Source organism: Microtus oregoni, unplaced genomic scaffold (genome assembly GCF_018167655.1).
Source record: "Microtus oregoni isolate MIOR12 unplaced genomic scaffold, Mior012 000025F_ref0000491, whole genome shotgun sequence".
Classification (NCBI taxonomy): Eukaryota; Metazoa; Chordata; class Mammalia; order Rodentia; family Cricetidae; genus Microtus; species Microtus oregoni.
Window position 1 is genome coordinate 16,456,526 of NW_024543084.1, and position 16,753 is coordinate 16,473,278.

General features: G+C 48.7%; 2 protein-coding genes across 3 annotated transcripts in view; one reads left to right on the top strand and one right to left on the bottom strand.

Moving 5' to 3' along the window:
* Slc25a25 (solute carrier family 25 member 25) overlaps nt 1-3,312 on the bottom strand; it is a 33,502-nt gene extending 30,190 nt beyond the window's left edge. Inside the window, exon 1 of one of the 2 annotated variants that reach the window (XM_041674565.1) lies at nt 2,930-3,312. In XM_041674565.1, coding sequence (XP_041530499.1) covers nt 2,930-3,187 — 258 coding nt within the window. In that variant the 5' untranslated portion in view covers nt 3,188-3,312. The remainder of the gene's footprint in view (nt 1-2,929) is intronic. The other variant, XM_041674566.1, reaches the window with a different exon arrangement.
* Nucleotides 3,313-4,072: 760 nt separating this feature from the next.
* On the top strand, nt 4,073-9,457 carry Naif1 (nuclear apoptosis inducing factor 1). Its single transcript, XM_041674684.1, has 2 exons — nt 4,073-4,790; nt 6,734-9,457. The coding sequence occupies exons 1-2, from the start codon at nt 4,280-4,282 to the stop codon at nt 7,204-7,206; spliced, it is 984 nt and encodes a 327-aa protein (XP_041530618.1). The 5' UTR covers nt 4,073-4,279; the 3' UTR covers nt 7,207-9,457.
* The last annotated feature ends 7,296 nt before the right edge of the window (nt 9,458-16,753 follow it).

Below are 16,753 nucleotides of genomic sequence, written 5' to 3' on the forward strand. Positions count from 1 at the left end.
CAGGCAAATTTCTACGCAAGGGGTCCCCAAGTTCTTTGGCTCGTACCAGTTCTGCAAAAACTACCGTGCTGCCTTTTCCTTCAGGCAGCAAATAGTAATGAATTCAACAGGAAGTGGTGGGGGGTGTGCAAGAGGTGCGGGGTCTCGCTATGGCCTAGTTATTTACAGAAAGGAACATTTTTCTTTCTAATGCTTAAATGTTTCCCCTAAAGCAATAAACTAATAAAGTGAATCATTTCTAATATTTCTCAAAGCAGCATAACAATTTAAGTTGTTCAAAGCTGGAAGAGAGGGAGGGAGACGAGTAAAGACAAAGTATTAATGAAGCACATATGAAGATACCCAATGACACACATTATTTGGTATGTTAACTTAAATTTTTTTTTTTTTAAGTTAGAAGAGCTCCGGGTTAACAGTAACAATAAAACTTTTAGGGTATTTCCCACTCTTGGGAGTTTTGACCTTTTAATAAATCGATTTTCAATCCTCTAAAAAAAAAGATTCATGTCACAGAACCAAGGTCAGTCAAAGAGTCAAATGTTGTGGAGTCAGAGTAACCACAAGGAGCTAAGCTCCTTTCGGTTAACCAAAGGTTTTCTTTTACCTGGGTGGTGGCTCATAACTATAATCCAGCATGGAAGGGTGGGGCAGGACAGACACACAGCGACACTGAGGTAGGAAGATGGCTGTGCATTTGAGACCAGTCCGGGCTACATAGCATGAGTTCTGAGTCTGAGCTACCAGAGCCAGAAAATGTCTCAAACAAACAGGCTTCCTCTTAGTACTGGAGAATGGCTACTTTCTCCTTATTTGTCTTTAGTCAAAAATCACTGCCAAAAAAATGGATTAGGATCAATATCAGATATGCTATGAATACCAGCACATGGTGACTCCTGCAGGGTCACAAAGCTTGGTATAAACATGGAACACGCTCCCACAGCCAGCTGTTTCCTGTGTGCCTGGTACCATACACAACTGTATAGGCTCCTAAGAGCAAGGTTCAGTTGGACCCCCAAGCTGCACTGCTCCCCCACACCTGGGGCACAGATCCTCTGAGTTTAGCTATCCTATCTTCAAAAATAACCTTTAATCCCAGCACTTGGGAAGCAGAGGCAGTCAGATCCCTGCGAGTTCAAGGCCAGCCTGGTTGATGTAGTGAGTTCCAAGACAGTCGGAACTACTACATAGTAACACCCAGCGTCAAAACAAACAAAACAAAGGAAAATGATTTACTCATTAGATGAATTAGATGGAAATATCCAGCTCATAACACTATTCTGTATAAAGCTAACTTTTTTTATAGTTGGTTTTCTTTTTTACAAGATTTATTTATGCACATGCATGCTCTGTTTGCATGTATGCCTGCAGGGCAAAAGAGGGCATCAGATCCAGTTACAGATGGTTGTGAGCCACCGTGTAGGTGCTGAGAATTGAATTCAGGACCTCTGGAAGAGCAGCAAATGCTTTTAACTACCAAGCCATTTCTCCAGCCCCTAAAACTAAGTTCTTATGGTTACACAGAGAAACCTTATCTGTAAATCTCTTGGGCTTAACCCAAGGATTCTACATTACACAGTGCTGTGCTTGGGCTTCCTACGCTGATCCTAAGTAGGCCAAATATCTTGGATATTGATCTAAGATTATCTTGGACATGACACCTGACGTGTGCCCACCCAAGCAACAAACTGTCATGATTCACTACCATCTTACCAGGTTTTCTTCACACTTGGCTATGAGATTCTTAATTACTGTACATACAAACAAACCAAACACAAACTCTGGAAAGAAACAAGTTACTAGACAAACTGCTCAGCAGAACCAAGCATACTGTATGCCAGACTAGGCCAAAACAACGTAAAGGACAGCCACAGCTAAAGTCAAACTGGGAACCCAACCATGAAACCGAAAGGGAAGAAAAAGCCACTGCTCAGGGCTTCTAGCGCAGGAACGCCAGCACTTCTATTTCTTATAGCCCCAGAGGTGGCCATTTCTCTGGAGGCCTCTGTCTCCTGGATTTGGCCCACCCCACTCCAGCCAACTATATCCTTAGATGTACCCCACTTTCACTTTTTGAAAAAAATGTTCCAGCCCGGCAGTGATGGCGCAGGCCTTTTATCCCAACGTTCCGGAGGCAGAGACAGGCAGATCTCTGTCAGTTGGAGGCCAGCCGGGTTTACAGATCAAGTTCCAGGACAGCCAGGGCTGCACAAAGAAACCCTGTCTCAAACAAAAAACAAAAACAAAAAAAGAATCTTCCTTCTTCCGATTCTTTAATGTATCCACACTCCAACTCCATAAAGGGTTCGTGACCCCAGTGTTCTGGAACAGCCGTGGGGGCTGGGCCTAAGCCAGAACTGTTCAGTCGGCACCACCCACATCCACATACATTTGCCTAGAACCCAGTTCCCATTTTTTTTTCTTCCCCACAACACCCACATGTTTCTGCGAGCAACCAAACCAGGAGCCCCGGTGGCATGGAAACGAGAGGGATTAAAAGAGGGTGGGGTGAAGATGAGAATGGATGCAGAGGAACCTGGGTGTGGGGCAGGGTTGGCACCAACTTGACCCTGAGGTCCGGAAGGCATTCTTGAGATTTGTCTTCTGCCCTAAGGAAAGTAGGAGCAAGGGGCTTTCTGCCCATCAAAGAGACCCAAGGGTGCCACCTGTACCTACGACGAGCTTTTCTTACGTCCCGGGCACCCACTTGAGGAGTCCCACGCTCAACACAGTGTGAGTGTCCTTTCCATCTGTCAGTCAAGGGACACTAACCCCAACTCCAGGGGTCCTGCTTGGTTCCTGCAGCGTCCACTCAAGCCTGCCAAGCTCCAGAGGGTTGCCAAAGGCCCCGTAGCCCGTCCCCGCGGCGAGGATTGCTCCCAGGACCTCCCGGAATCCTCCCTGCCCGCGTGGACGGCTCACGCAAGCTTACCCGGAGCTCGCCCTCCGTGCGGTGCAGTCCCAGGCGCCGCAGCCCCACAGCCAGGTCGTTGACACAGAGGCCGCCGTCGCGGTTGACGTCGAGTGTTTGGAAGAGACTCCACAGGCGCAGCCGGTGGTCCGGGCCGCCACAGACGGCGCCGCCGCACGGGTCCCCTACGGAAGCCGGCGACGAGGAGGACGACGAGGCGGCGGCGGCGGCGTCCGGCGGCGGGGAGGCCACGCAGCGGCACAACACACTGCTCACCATCGGGCGCGAGGCGGGGGGGGGCGGACGCGGGGCTGAGGGCGACAGGCAGGCTACCGGAGCGCGGAGAAACACGCCGACTTTACCCAGACGGAGAGCGCGGGCTTCGAGAAGCCGGCAGGCTGGAGGGAGGGGCCGCTTCCGGGAGCCCCGCCCCGCGGCCCGCGGAGGCGCGGACCCTGGTACACTGCCGCCCAATCACAGGCCGTGATGGCGGCTCCGGGATCAATGAGGAGGCGGGGCCACCACGCTGGCTCTGAGTCGATTCAAACTGGGAGAGGCGGGGATTGGCTGACGCTAGGCTAGCAGGAGGCCCTGTGTCCAGTTCCCATTCAGAAGAGCTACTTAGACTGCGGAGGCTGGGGGAGCGGCTGTGTGCGGAGAGATCGTAGCTATGCGTGGAAATGAGATTTGTAGGAGGGCAACTGTGGACTGAAGTTAGCAGACACCCTTAGGAACAATGAATAAAGTGAAAATGTAATGCACCGACGGCTCAAGACCGAAAACACGAACCAAAATCGGAAGATTCGTTTCTAGTAGTCTCCTAAACTACCAATAAAATAGCTGAATTTAACAATGTAATAGTCGCAATACCAAAAACTGAACAACAGACTGATTTCCCAATGGGTGTGAATAAAGGCCATGTGGGAGGACGCATTGATGAGACAGACAAGCCTGTAGACCAATGAGCAAGCCAGTTCTGGCAAATAGGTGTGTCCTTGAGAGGAATGAGAGGCCTGGAGAGCCAGTGATCTGAGGCACGCCAGCCTGGAGGGCGGGGCTTCCCAGGGATGTGTTGAGGGGCGGGAAGAAGGGAAGTGGGCGGATCTCCGCACACCCCAGCGGAAGAGGCAGATTCAGGAAGCCATTACGCAGCTGGCTGGCGGCGGTCGGGCCGGTCAGGGCTGGGCCCTACGCACTTTGCGTAGCGAGGGGGATTACTTAAGGCCTGGTGCTTGGCTTCAAGCAAGCCCTACTTGTCCCCCTTTTTGGGGGTGGGGGGTGGGCGAGAGGCGAGGCTGGAAAAGAAGAGAAGGGAAATTGGGGTTGTTGAGGGCATTATAATTTCTTTAAGAAGTGAGGCTAGGAGAGGCCATGGCTGTTCCAGCCAAAAAGAGGAAGATGAACTTTTCAGAGCGGGAGGTGGAGATCATTGTGGAAGAACTAGAGCTGAAGAAGCACCTGCTGGTGAACCACTTCAATGCTGGGGTCCCTCTGGCTGCCAAGAGTGCAGCCTGGCATGGCATCCTGAGAAGAGTCAATGCTGTGGCCACCTGCCGTAGGGAGCTGCCCGAAGTCAAGAAGAAGTGGTCGGACCTCAAGACCGAAGTCCGCCGCAAAGTGGCCCAAGTCCGAGCTGCTGTAGAAGGTGGCGAGGCCCCAGGGCCCACAGAAGAGGATGGAGCTGGTGGACCTGGGGCAGGTGGTGGCAGTGGTGGCAGTGGCACAGCCATAGCTCCAGTACTGCTGACCCCTATGCAACAGCGCATCTGCAACTTGCTGGGTGAGGCCACCATCATCAGCCTGCCCAGTACCACAGAGATCCATCCCGTGGCCCTTGGACCTACGGCCACGGCAGCTGCAGCCACGGTCACGCTGACACAGAGTGAGTGACCTCTCCTGCTCAGTTCTGCCGCATAAATGGGAAGGGTCAGCAAGTGCTGGGGCAGCCTGGGGCAAATTGGCTGCCTAGGGTCTAAAGTCAGATGGTGATCTTGAAAGACCATAAGGCCTTCCAAGAACTCCCCAGACAGAAATGATCTTGTTCTTTTGGGGACTTCCTCAGCATGTGGATAGCTGGATGTCCATGACTCCCACTTGCTGACCTATACAGCCTTGAAGACAAGAGACTGTATCTGTAGCCCCATGGGATTTAGGATCTGCTGTATTCCTAGGCAGCCAGGATATATATTGTTGAATGATTAGCTAGGAATTCTACACCCAAGTGAGATGTCCATTCTGCACAAAGGTAGTCTATGTTTTCAATACACACACATTCACCAGGCACATCTCAGGACCGTCATGATTTCTATCTGTTCATCCATTCATCAAGACATGTATGTTAGGCACAAAAAAAAAAGTATTTACCATTCCCTGGAGACTAGGGAGATAGCTCAGTGGTAGAATACTTGCTTAGCACTGCAAAAATTAAATATATAGGCCAATTGTATTCTACTACGGCAGATGAGGTATGTATGAATAGCTTAACTATGAGAGGAGAAACCCAAGAATTCCTGATGTGAAGGGAACATATGGTTGATGGCATTCAAAGGTAGGGAAAATAGAAGGAGGTACACACTTGTAACCCTAGCAGTCAGTCAGCCTATTTGGAGAGGCCCAGGCCAGTGAAGGACCCTTTCTCAATAAAGAAAAGATGTGGGCAGCACTGGAGGGATGACACCTGAAGTTGTCTTCTGATCCCCTCCATATGAACACAAACACACACGTGCACACACACATGTGTACCTACATATATATGAACATATAGAATATATAAACAAGATTGACATTTCCCACATGCACGAAGGCCCAAGCACCTAATGTCCCTTTGGAGGTTCTCGTCATTGATAACAGAGCTAACTTTGGTTAGGTTTTGTGTTTGAGATAAGGAAGTGTGCCCACGGCTGTGAACTCTGCTAGGCCATGATAGGCTTTGAACTGTAGCCACCAGACTCTCAATGGTGTGTGGGTGTGTGCTCTCCTCTGCATAGTTCTCCAGTCCATAAGAAGTGGGAAGAGGAGGAAAAGCGCTGGTCCAAGTCAGGTACCATTCTGGAACAGCATCTTCAAGGATGTTTAGGATTTTTTGGTGTTTTGGTTTTTATGGTTGGTGTTGTTTTATTTTTTGAGTCAGGGCTTCTCTTTGTAGCCTTGGCTATCCTGTAACTTGCTCTGTAGACCAGGCTGATCTCAGACTAAGAGATTCACCTGCCTCTGCCTTCTGAGTACTGGAATTAAAGGTGTGCGCCACCCCCACCAGGCTGGATGTTTAGGTATCTTCGGAACCAAGGTGATTAAAGAGACAGGGAGGCATTTTCTGAACACGTGAGCTGCTATGGCCCTTCCTTCTTTGACTGGTCACACAGAAGGGATGAACTTAATTCAAAGTGGCCCAGAAAACTGGTTCTGTTTCATCATCTCTGAAACTGAAGACGACAGTGTCCACCTCTTGTCTCTTGGAGGGTTCCTTGAGCTAATGAGTGCAGAGCAGTAGATGAGTACCCTAAGATTTTGCTGGCATTATTGTCAGATCTGGGGGCTTCCCTTGGCTACCAATAGAGTACAATCCTGAAATCTGATTGGAGGAGTATTTCGAGGGTAAAGCACATGCTTCCATATACAAGGTCCTGGGTTCCATCCCAGCCTGGAGGAACAAAGAGGGCTGCACCTCTCAGATACTGTGTTTTTATGTCAATAGACCCAGGGGAGGCCTGAATTCCCCTTTGCCTCCCTGCCACACAGGGTTCAGTGTCCTACCCGTGTTGCAGAGCCAGCACTATTTCTTCCAAACAATGACCTGCTTCTGCTGTTGTTCTTTCCTCTCGGCAGTCCCCACTGAGGCCACCTTTCACACCCTGGAGGAGGGAGTGGTGGAATACTGCACAGCCGAGCCTCCTCAGCCCCTGCCAACCGAGGCCCCAGTGGAGATGATAACTCAGCATGCAGACGCATCTGTCAAACCGCAGGCACTTAAGAGCCGCATCGCCCTCAATTCGGCCAAGCTCATCCAGGAACAGCGGGTCACCAACCTCCACATAAAGGAGATCGCCCAGCACCTGGAGCAGCAGAATGACCTGCTGCAGATGATCCGGCGTTCCCAGGAGGTGCAGGCCTGCGCCCAGGAGCGGCAGGCCCAGGCTATGGAGGGCACCCAGGCGGCCCTGAGTGTCCTCATCCAGGTTCTCCGGCCCATGATTAAAGATTTCCGACGCTACCTGCAGAGTAACACACCCACCCCGGCCCCGGCCCCTGACCCTGGACAGGTGGCCCAGAATGGGCAGCCAGACAGCATCCTCCAGTGAGGGCAGAGTTCAAGCCAGCGCTCTGCCATGATTGTAAGTGGTTTCTGTGAGTGGCTTCAAGTGGACCATGTGGCTAGCTCCCTCTTGGATAGATATTTGGGGCTTATTAGTCTGAGAAATGAAGGAGACTGGGAAAAGGAAATTGCTGGGCTCCGGGACCCAGTGGAGCTGCCTTGTTTAAATCTGGGAGATTTAGCTGGGATTGTGTGTGCTGGCGATGGGCTGTATGTTGTCAAGGTCTAAGGCTTGAGACATCGCCCAGACTCCGTCCGGGACAACTTTAAGGACAGACTGGTTCTCACTGGGGCCATGTCACGCACGGCACAAGATCTTCAATGGGCTGCCCCACCTCAGGTACGCCACCTTTTCTAGTGCCATCCTGCCAGTGGCGCTGGCAGAAATGCAATAACACCCACAGAAGAATGTCTCCCAGCGCCACTGGGAAACCCCAGCCCTTTCTTCCTCCCACCGTGCCTCCATTCTCAGGGGACGCTCCTTACTGCTGTGTGCCACCACCATCCTGGCACAGCCCAGCTCTTGGAAATGCTCCAAGACACATGCAGCCAGCCTGGCTCAGGAATGCTGTGTGTGGTGGGGATGGGTTGGCCACTCTCTTGTCTTCCATGACGCCTCTGGGTAGCTGTTATATAGTTTGCCCCACCCCGGACTTTGACCCAGGTGGGCTTCAGGTGCTGTCAGTTAGAAGGCGAACCCTGTGGACTCCTGTTTCCTGCTGCAGTGCACTTGAGGCGAACCGCTAATTTTGACTTTATTTTAGTATTAGTTTTTTAGAGAGCTCACGTCTAGCCAGTCGTATTTATTCTATAGCCGAACCCCTTCTGGGAGGGCTCCAGGCTCTGTGGCCACCCTGTTTCCTCTGTGCTGGACCACACATCTGAAAGACAGTGTGCATTAGAGCCCTGCTCAGCAGTGTTCCCCGCCCCTGCTCTGTTACTCGGTACCTGGTGCATTGTCGATGCCCCCCCCCCCCCCCCCCACTGGCTGACTGAATCCAAAGCAGGGACTGTCCTTGAATGTAAGAGGTGGGAGGGGAGGGGTGAGACAGAAAGTGGGGCGCTCTTAATTCTGTGCTCAAGCAGGACATAGTCTCAGAGGGCTGAAGGACATGTCTGTCTTTCCACCTTCTCTCTGAGGCATTTACGAAAACCTCAGCCAGGCAGGCATTGTCTGTATAGCTTTGAGATTTGCTGTTGAGTGCTGAGCACTCATTCTCCCCACATCTCCTTCCCATTGGCCATTTTGCTGCCATAACTGAGTCACTCATGACCAGTGGCTACAGCAGAGTTCCAGGTCTTAGCCAAGCCACCCTTCCAGGCGTGCACACAGGGATACTTGGCGCCATGCTTGTGGTCCCAGGAAGAGATCCCCTGGAGACAGGAGGTGGCTACACACTGGCCCCTTCTCCAAGAAGGCGTGTGTAATGCCATCCACAGAGAGGGGAACGAGGGGGGACCCCTCACCCTGTGGAGCCTGTTGGGCCCAGCAGGGTTGCTGCAGGGACTTCCTAAAGATTTGAGACCCAGTTTGGCTCTTCCTTGGGGTTGGAAATCTGAGCCAATCTTGTTATCTGTTCCATTTGTGTGTAAAGAGGAAGCCTAGATTACGTAAGCTAACTTGGTCTTTCCAGGTCACAACATTAAATTAAAGAAATATCACCTTTTATACACTTCTCTGTGTCTTTATTAATCACACATGGAAATAAACTATGACCTCCAGCCTAAATCTGGCCCACACCTACTTTTTGTTCATTTTGTTTTGTTTTTGTGTTTTTGAGACAGGGTCTCACTGTGTCTCCCTGGCTGGCCTTCTGATAGCTAAAATTATGTTTTAAGTTTAAATTACTGTGCTTAAGAGGCCTATAAAACAAAAAATGCCTCTAACCTGTAAGCCCCACTTACCCAAGGATGTAACTTCCTGGAACACCGGGGGCTGTTGTTCATGGAAGATAACAAGCCCTGTGTTTTTGCTTCTGTAAACAAGCTTGGTTGGCCCTACTGCCCAGGATGTGTTTGATCACACATAGATGGGAGGTATGTAGGCAGGAAGTATGTATGTAGTCAGGATGTATGCTTGCCCCTGATTGAACAAAGGTGGGAAGTACACAGCCTTGCAGGTTGTGCCTTTCTAAGCCCCTGTCTAATGTCATTCAGTGGCATACTCTGGGAATCCCAGGTATGGACCTGGCCACTGTCCATCGTCCTGGCCAGTATTCAATAAAGCTCACTTCAGATTTGACTCAAAACTTGTAGTGGTCTTATTCTCACCTGATAAGATTAATATTTTCTGGAGACCCCAGTGAGATCAGACTACCCACCAAAATCTAAAGTGGGACCTTCACTCTGGGACTCTAGACCTCAGGAGGTGCACACCTTGAGACATTCTGTGGCTCTGCCATGAGCTTTCGATTTTGTGGACTGTCAGAATGAACAGCCATGCTGAGAGAAGCAGCCAGTACCTACAGAGGCCTCCCCTGGTAAGTCAGAGTCATTTTCCGTGACATTTGGTTCTGTTGGGATCCTGATCTTGGGATTGATGGAACCCAACTCTATCCCATCCAAAGCAAAAAAGGGAGACGTTGCAAGTCCCTGCTGAGGTTGCTGGTCTGCTGTTGTGTCTCGTTTGTCTTGCCTTTGTAAAAGTTTTGTTGCAAACAGCAAACATGGGAGCCAAGATGGAAATGGATCAGGCTTAGATGAATGTACGAACGACGGTGGACACCACATGTTTGTTTCTGGCTGGTCTCCTTTCAGTGTGAGCTTTCTGTGTTCTGTATTTATTGGTTTTGTTTTTACTGTCTCTGCTGCTGACAGCTGCTAGCCACCACAGTTAATATCACTTGCCATGACTACTTTGATGGCCAGGGCTCGGATTTTATTTCTGAGCTTCCTGGTCACTGGATTCAATTTAGGAAGAATTCAAATGCCCTCAGGGTGTAGGTAATATTAAAGTTGCTTTATGCTGTTCTACTTTATTGAAAAGCTGGATCTGGGCTGGGTTATGGCTCCCCCTTCTCTAGGCCCAAGCATGCTTATTTGAAAGTTTCTTCTCTGTCCTATGTCAGGTGATCCACCTTACTCTGACAGGGATAAAAGAGGAAAAACAGAACAGCTAAAATAAATACATAAATTAATTAATAACAAAATTAGACTATTGGCTTCACAGAGAAACCCTGTCTTTGAAAGAAAGAAAAAAAAGAAAGAAAGAAAGAAAGAAAGAAAAATGTCAGACAGTGATGGTGTATACTATTAATTCCAGCAATTAGGAGGCAGAGGCAGATGGATCTGAGTTCAAGTCCAGGCTGATCTACAGAGTAACAGAGGTGGTATTGGTTTTAAGAGCATGAAGGGGTCATGGAGAGAAGCTGAGGCTTGGCACTGTGTGGCAGGGCTGGAGTTCCTAAAGAGACCCCAGGAGAGGGACCGCAGCAGTTTTGGAGATACTGGTGCCAAGTGATGGCTACCAGGAAAAGCAGCCACAGGAAATGGAGCCAGCTGAAGCCTAGAAGTCAGGCTGTGTGTGCTGCCTGAGGGTGGGGCCAGAGAGGTGAGCTGAGCCTCCTGGGGACCAGAGGACCCTGAGGAAGACCAGATGTTGAGCACTGAGCTGTTTGCCTGGTTGGACTTTGGTTTCGCCTTGTCCAGACTGAGGCTGTGCCCTGATTCTCCCTCCAGAAGTAAGAAAGGGTACTTTAAAAATAGCATTTATTGGGCTGGAGAGATGGCTCAGCGGTTAAGAGCACTGACTGTTCTTCCAGAGGACCTGAGTTCAATTCCCAGCAACCACATGGTGGCTCACAACCATCTGTAATGAGATCTGGCACCCTCGTCTGGCCTGCAGGCATACATGGAGGCAGACTGTTGTATACTTATTAAGTAAATAAAATCTTAAAAAAAATAGCATTTATTTTTGATACTACAGGAACCCACAGTTTAGAGACTTTTTAATTTCCTTAGAAGGAAATCTTGGAAGTTTTTTTTTTTTTAATTAAATTGACTGGAAGGTGGTGACTCAAGCCTTTAATCCCAGCACTTGGGAGGCAGAGGCAGGCAGATGTCCGAGTTTGAGGCCAGAGTTCCAGGACAGCTGGGGCTACACAGAGAAACCTTGTCACTAAAAACAAACAAACAAAAAATAACAAAGTAAACAAACAAATAAATAAAAAGATAAAGCTTTGTTGCCATAGCTATGAGTACCAAACACTAAACACTGGAAACAACATAAAATACTGGTGGCACAGGCTTTTAATCCCAGCACTCGGGAAGCAGAGGCAGGCGGATCTCTGTGAGTTTGAGGCTAGCCTGGGCTACAAAAAGTTAGTTCCAGGACAGGCTTCAAAGCTACAGAGAAACCCTGTCCCCCCCCCCAAAAAAAAAACAACAAAAAAGGGGGAGGGGAAGATATGCAAACTGCCAGTCACCTTATAAGCGATTAAATTCTGTAATGTGTTCAGAACTGTACTTGCTGTCACACTAAGGACCAACGTAGATAATTATAAAAATAAGTTTCATTTAGCTTCCAGTACATATTTTCAAGGTTAAGCCAGCCTGAAGCAAATAACTAACAGCAACTTAAAGATTGGGAATACGTCATAGATGGCTCTCAAAACTTTTCCAAGAGCTGCCTAATATGGCATTTTAAATGCTTAATGGAAGAAGCGTCCTGTGATAGACAAATATGCCAGCTCCTGGAAGCAGCCCTAAAGTCTCCAGAGAAGGCAGGTGGCAGAGACCTGGAATGGTAAGCATTGGGAAATCGTACCCTATGCCTTGTCTGCTGCCAGGACTCTCTATAAATTGTGAACACTGTTGGGCTGACTGTCCTACTCCGCCTCAGTCAAGGTAGGCCAGCTTTCCCAAGTTCCTCATCCACAGGAAAACCAGATCTTCTGTGTCTGGCCGCTGAAGGCCTGTACTGTCCTGTGCAGCACCTGAAGATGTAATGCTGTCCTATGTGATAGTGAAGATCGCCTCTGCCCCCAACAAAGCCATCAAGACCACGGAGCCTGCTAGAGTTATTGTTCAGGGAGTTGGTAAGTATCTATCATTTTAGTCAATACTGAGACCATTGGGTTTATACTTCATGCTATAATTTATCCTTCTCAGATCTCTGATGCGTGCTGATGGCTAGCAACCAGCTCCTTCCCCAAGGTTCATTATTTCTTCTTCTTCTTCTTCTTCTTCTTCTTCCTCTTCCTCTTCCTCCTCCTCCTCCTCCTCCTCCTCCTCCTCCTCCTTCTCCTCCTCCTCCTCCTCCTTCTTTTTTCAGGACAGGATTTCTCTGAATAACAGCCCTAGCTGTACTGGAACTTGCTCATACTCCAGGATGGCCTTGAACTCACAGAGATTCGCTAGCCTCTGCCTCCTGAGTGCGCCCCTTTAATCCCAGAACTTGGGAGGCAGAAGCAGGCAGATCTCTGTGAGTTCAAGGCCAGCCTGGTCTGTAGAGCTAGCTCTAGGGCAGCAAGATACACAAAGAAATCCTGTCTCAAAGGAGTGGGGAGGGAGGGAGGGACATCAATAAAACAGCATACCATTTGCCCAAAGCACATAACTTTCTGAAATACTGGGGCTGTTGTTCCCGTAAAATAACAAGCCACACATTTTGCTTCTGTAAAGTAAACAAGCTTGGTTCCCCTAACTGCTCAGAATGTGTTTGATCACATATTGGTGGGAGGTACAAAGGAAGGAAATACATCAGGATGTATGCTAGCCCATGATTGGACTAAGGTAGGAAATACATAGTCTTGTGAGTTGTGCCTTTATAAGCTCCTATCTAATGCAATTTGATGCCATACTCTGGAAACCCCAGGTATAGACCTGGTTAATGTCCATTGTCCTGGCCAGTATTCAATAAAGCTCACTTCAAATTTGGCTTAAAAATTGTGATAGTGGTGGGCTGGAGAGATGGCTCAGAGGTTAAGAGCATTGCCTGCTCTTCCAAAGGTCCTGAGTTCAATTCCCAGCAACCACATGGTGGCTCACAACCATCTGTAATGGGGTCTGGTGGCCTCTTCTGGCCTGCAGGCATATACACAGACAGAATATTGTATACATAATAAATAAATAAATAAATAAATAATTGTGATAGTGGAATCTGATGTGGTGGTGCACGCCTTTAAACCCAGTACTCTTGGAAGTCAGAGGCAGGCAGAGATCTCTGTGAGTTCGAGGCCAGCCTGGTTTACAGAGTGAGTGCCAGGACAGGCTCCAAAGCTACACAGAGAAACCCTGTCTCCAAAAACGAAAAACAAACAAACAAACAAAAAGTTGTAATAGTGGTCTTATTCTCGCCCAGTGAGACTAACAGTCTGGAATTCACTATGTAGACTAGGCTGCCTTTGAACACACAGATCTACCTACCACTGACTCTTGAGTGCTGGGATTAAAAGTGTGCACCACCATGCCTGACCCGCCACCTATTTGTAAAGTAAGTTTTACTGGAACACAGGCATGCATTCATTTAAAAAACTAGCTGATTTATAGTCCATAGCAGAGTTGAGTAGCTGTAACCAGAAACAGCTGAACCACAAAGCCTGAAGTACGTACCTGGATTAGTGTGTCTTCTGATGTGGGGAGAATTCTCCAGGTCTTGCCCGGAACCTAGGATAGATTCAAGGAGAAAAAGGACTCGGTCTGTATGATACGGCATAGACACATGGTCTGTATAGTATGGTATAGACACATGGTCTGTGTGGTATAGACACACGGTGTGTATGGCATAGACACATGGTCTGTAAGGTGTGATATAAACACCTGGTCTTTATGGTATGATTTAAACACATCCTGCCATTAGAGTGAACATTGTGATTTCTCAAAGCCTGAGAACTTTGGCTCCCAGCCCTGCATTCTGGAAATTGGCTGGATTCCAGATCCTGCTTCAGAGTGGGGCTGCCTCTCACACCAGTGAGGTGATTGGCCCGCAGAGAAGACTGGCCCCTCAGAAGGATCCAGGGCCCCCAGGGCAGGCTCCAGTTCTTCCTTGCCACTGTTTAAAGGTAAATACAGCTGACAGTTGTCAGGCCCCACCTTAGAAGCTGTCGTCACCCAAGAGTCCTCACAGTACTGGCAGGAAGTGGGTGCTGAGAAGCTTCTCACTGTGCAGGTAAGGACACTAAAGGTCAGAAGTCTAACAGCCTGCGTAAGGCCACCAAGCAACCTTGCTCCACAGGGCAGCCTGTGCCTTTAGCTATAGTTTTTTTTTTTTTCTAGGCAAGTGCTTTTACTGTTGGTTTTTGTTGTTGTTTGCTTTGTTTTTTTTTGGGGGGGGGTGTTTTTGTTTTTCAAGACAGGGTCTGTCTGTAGCTTTTGGAGCCTGTCCTGGAACTAGCTCTGTAGACCAGGCTGGCCTTGAACTCACAGAGATCCTCCTACCTCTGCCTGCTAAGTTCTGGGGCTGGCTATAGTCGTGTGCCACCACCACCCAGCAACATCTTACTGTTTTAGCCTTCCAAGTAACTGGGTTTAACTGGCCTGCACTGCCAAGCCAGATCTAGTTACTATTTTTAGTCCTAATTTACTTTGACCTTCTGGCCTGTGAGACTTAAAGCCATTGGAAATGAGTTAAACCTGCCCTTGGGGAACATCTAGGGCAAAGAGGCTCCCCTGCTCAGGACTGCACTGTGCTTGTGCTTCTACTAAGAAAAAAAGAGAAAAGTTGGGGGTGGTAGCACATACCTTTAATTCCAGAACTTGCAAAGGCAGGCAGATCTCTGAATCTGAGGCTAGCCTGGTCTACAGAATGAGTTCCAGGACAGCCAGGGCTACACAGAAAAAAAAAGAAATAGTAAAAAAAGAAAGAGAGAAAAGGAAGGAGGGAGGGAGGGAGAAAGGAAGGAAGGAAGGTAGGAAGGAAGGAAGAAAGAAGAGAGATAATGGTTTATCTGGAATCTGGATTAGACCCGAAGTACCATGATGGCTGCCATGGAGGCAGAACTGCTCTGGGGTGATTTAGAGACATTATTTGGGGAGACATATCCTGAAAACATGAAATGTTTGTTTGCTTGTATGCTTTTCTTGAGACAGAATCTCATTATGTGATTCTGGCTGGCTTGGAACTTGCTGTGCAGACCAGCCTGTCGTATGACTCCCAGAGACCCGCCTGCCTCTCTTTCCAGGGTGTTGGGATCAAAGGAATGCCTTGTCTGTTTTTGAGACAAGGTCTCAGTCTGCAGCCCTGACTGGCCTAGAACCTGTCATATAGATCAGGCTGCTCTCAAATTTATGGTGGTCTTCCTGCCTCTGGATTACAAGCATGTATCACCTCACCTGGCTGGAATTTTACATCACAGAACTTTCCCAGTCACTGACAGGCATGGTGGTAACCCTTGGGATCTTAGGCCTTGGGAAGCTGAGATGGGAGGAGGACCGGTTCAAGGCGTTGGGTCCACATAGCTAGGCTCCCTCAAAGATCCCTACACAGCGGGGCGGTGGTGGCGCATGCCTTTAATCCCAGCACTCGGGAGGCAGAGGCAGGCGGATCTCTGGGAGTTCTAGGCCAGCCTGGTCTACAAGAGCTAGTTCCGGGACGGGCACCAAAGCTACAGAGAAACCCTGTCTCGAAAAACAAAACAACAACAACAACAAAAACAAAGATCCCTACACGTGCCCTCTGAGTCTGGTGTGGGGGTCCTCACAGAACATGAGAGACCAAGGTGGGATGCTCTTGAGTTTAAGGCCATAACAGGTTACATAGCAAGACTCTGCCTAAAATAAAAATAAAATAAAATAAAATAAAAACACTCAAGTGCAGTGGTGAGAGAAATAGCTCAGTGGTTAATGCATGCTGTGCTGGGCGGTGGTGGTGCATGCCTTACTCCCAGCACTCGGGAGGCAGAGGCAGGCGGATCTCTGAGTTCGAAGACAGCCTGGTCTACAGAGCGAGTTCCAGGACAGGCTCCAAAGCTACACAGAGAAACCCTGTCTCAAAACAAAAACAGAAACAAACCAATAAATGCCTACTGCTCTAGCAGAGGATCCTATGGGTTTCAAGCACCCATACTGGGCAGCTCACAACTGCCTATAACTCCAGCACCAGGAGATGGAAAACCCTCTTCTGGCCTCTGTAGGCAATTGCACTCATGTGTACTACCCACCCCATAGATATAATCTAAAAACAAACAAACAAACAAAAAACTTAAAATATGCATTGTAAATTTTCTCACATGGCACTGGCCTAGGTGATGTAGGAAGTGTGTGTGGGAAAGACCTAAGTGGATGGGTCTGGGCTTTAGGTATGGCTTTCTGTGTCTCACGCCTGTTAGTCTCAGTTTCGCTAGGGCTAAAACTAGGACATGACAGATAATAGTATCTTCTTCTAGAGGATAGTGAGAGGATGGACTGGAAAGGACACTACTATGTGAAGACTGCCTCTGAACTCATTTCTCAAGATCATGTAGGTAAAACATTTAGCATGAGCCTCAGACACAGTACATGCTCAATAAATACAGCCTTCTAACTTCACCGTGACAACCCTCTATACCACCCTTTGGTGGCACAACCAAAGTGGGAAGTGGCGGGTATGTCTTGAT

Bases quoted from the DNA above. Each gene is read 5' to 3' on its own strand.
- Naif1 (XM_041674684.1), top strand. From the start codon at position 4,280: ATGGCTGTTCCAGCCAAAAAGAGGAAGATGAACTTTTCAGAGCGGGAG. The intron at 4,791-6,733 runs GTGAGTGACCTC...TCCTCTCGGCAG, and splicing joins CACGGTCACGCTGACACAGA to TCCCCACTGAGGCCACCTTT.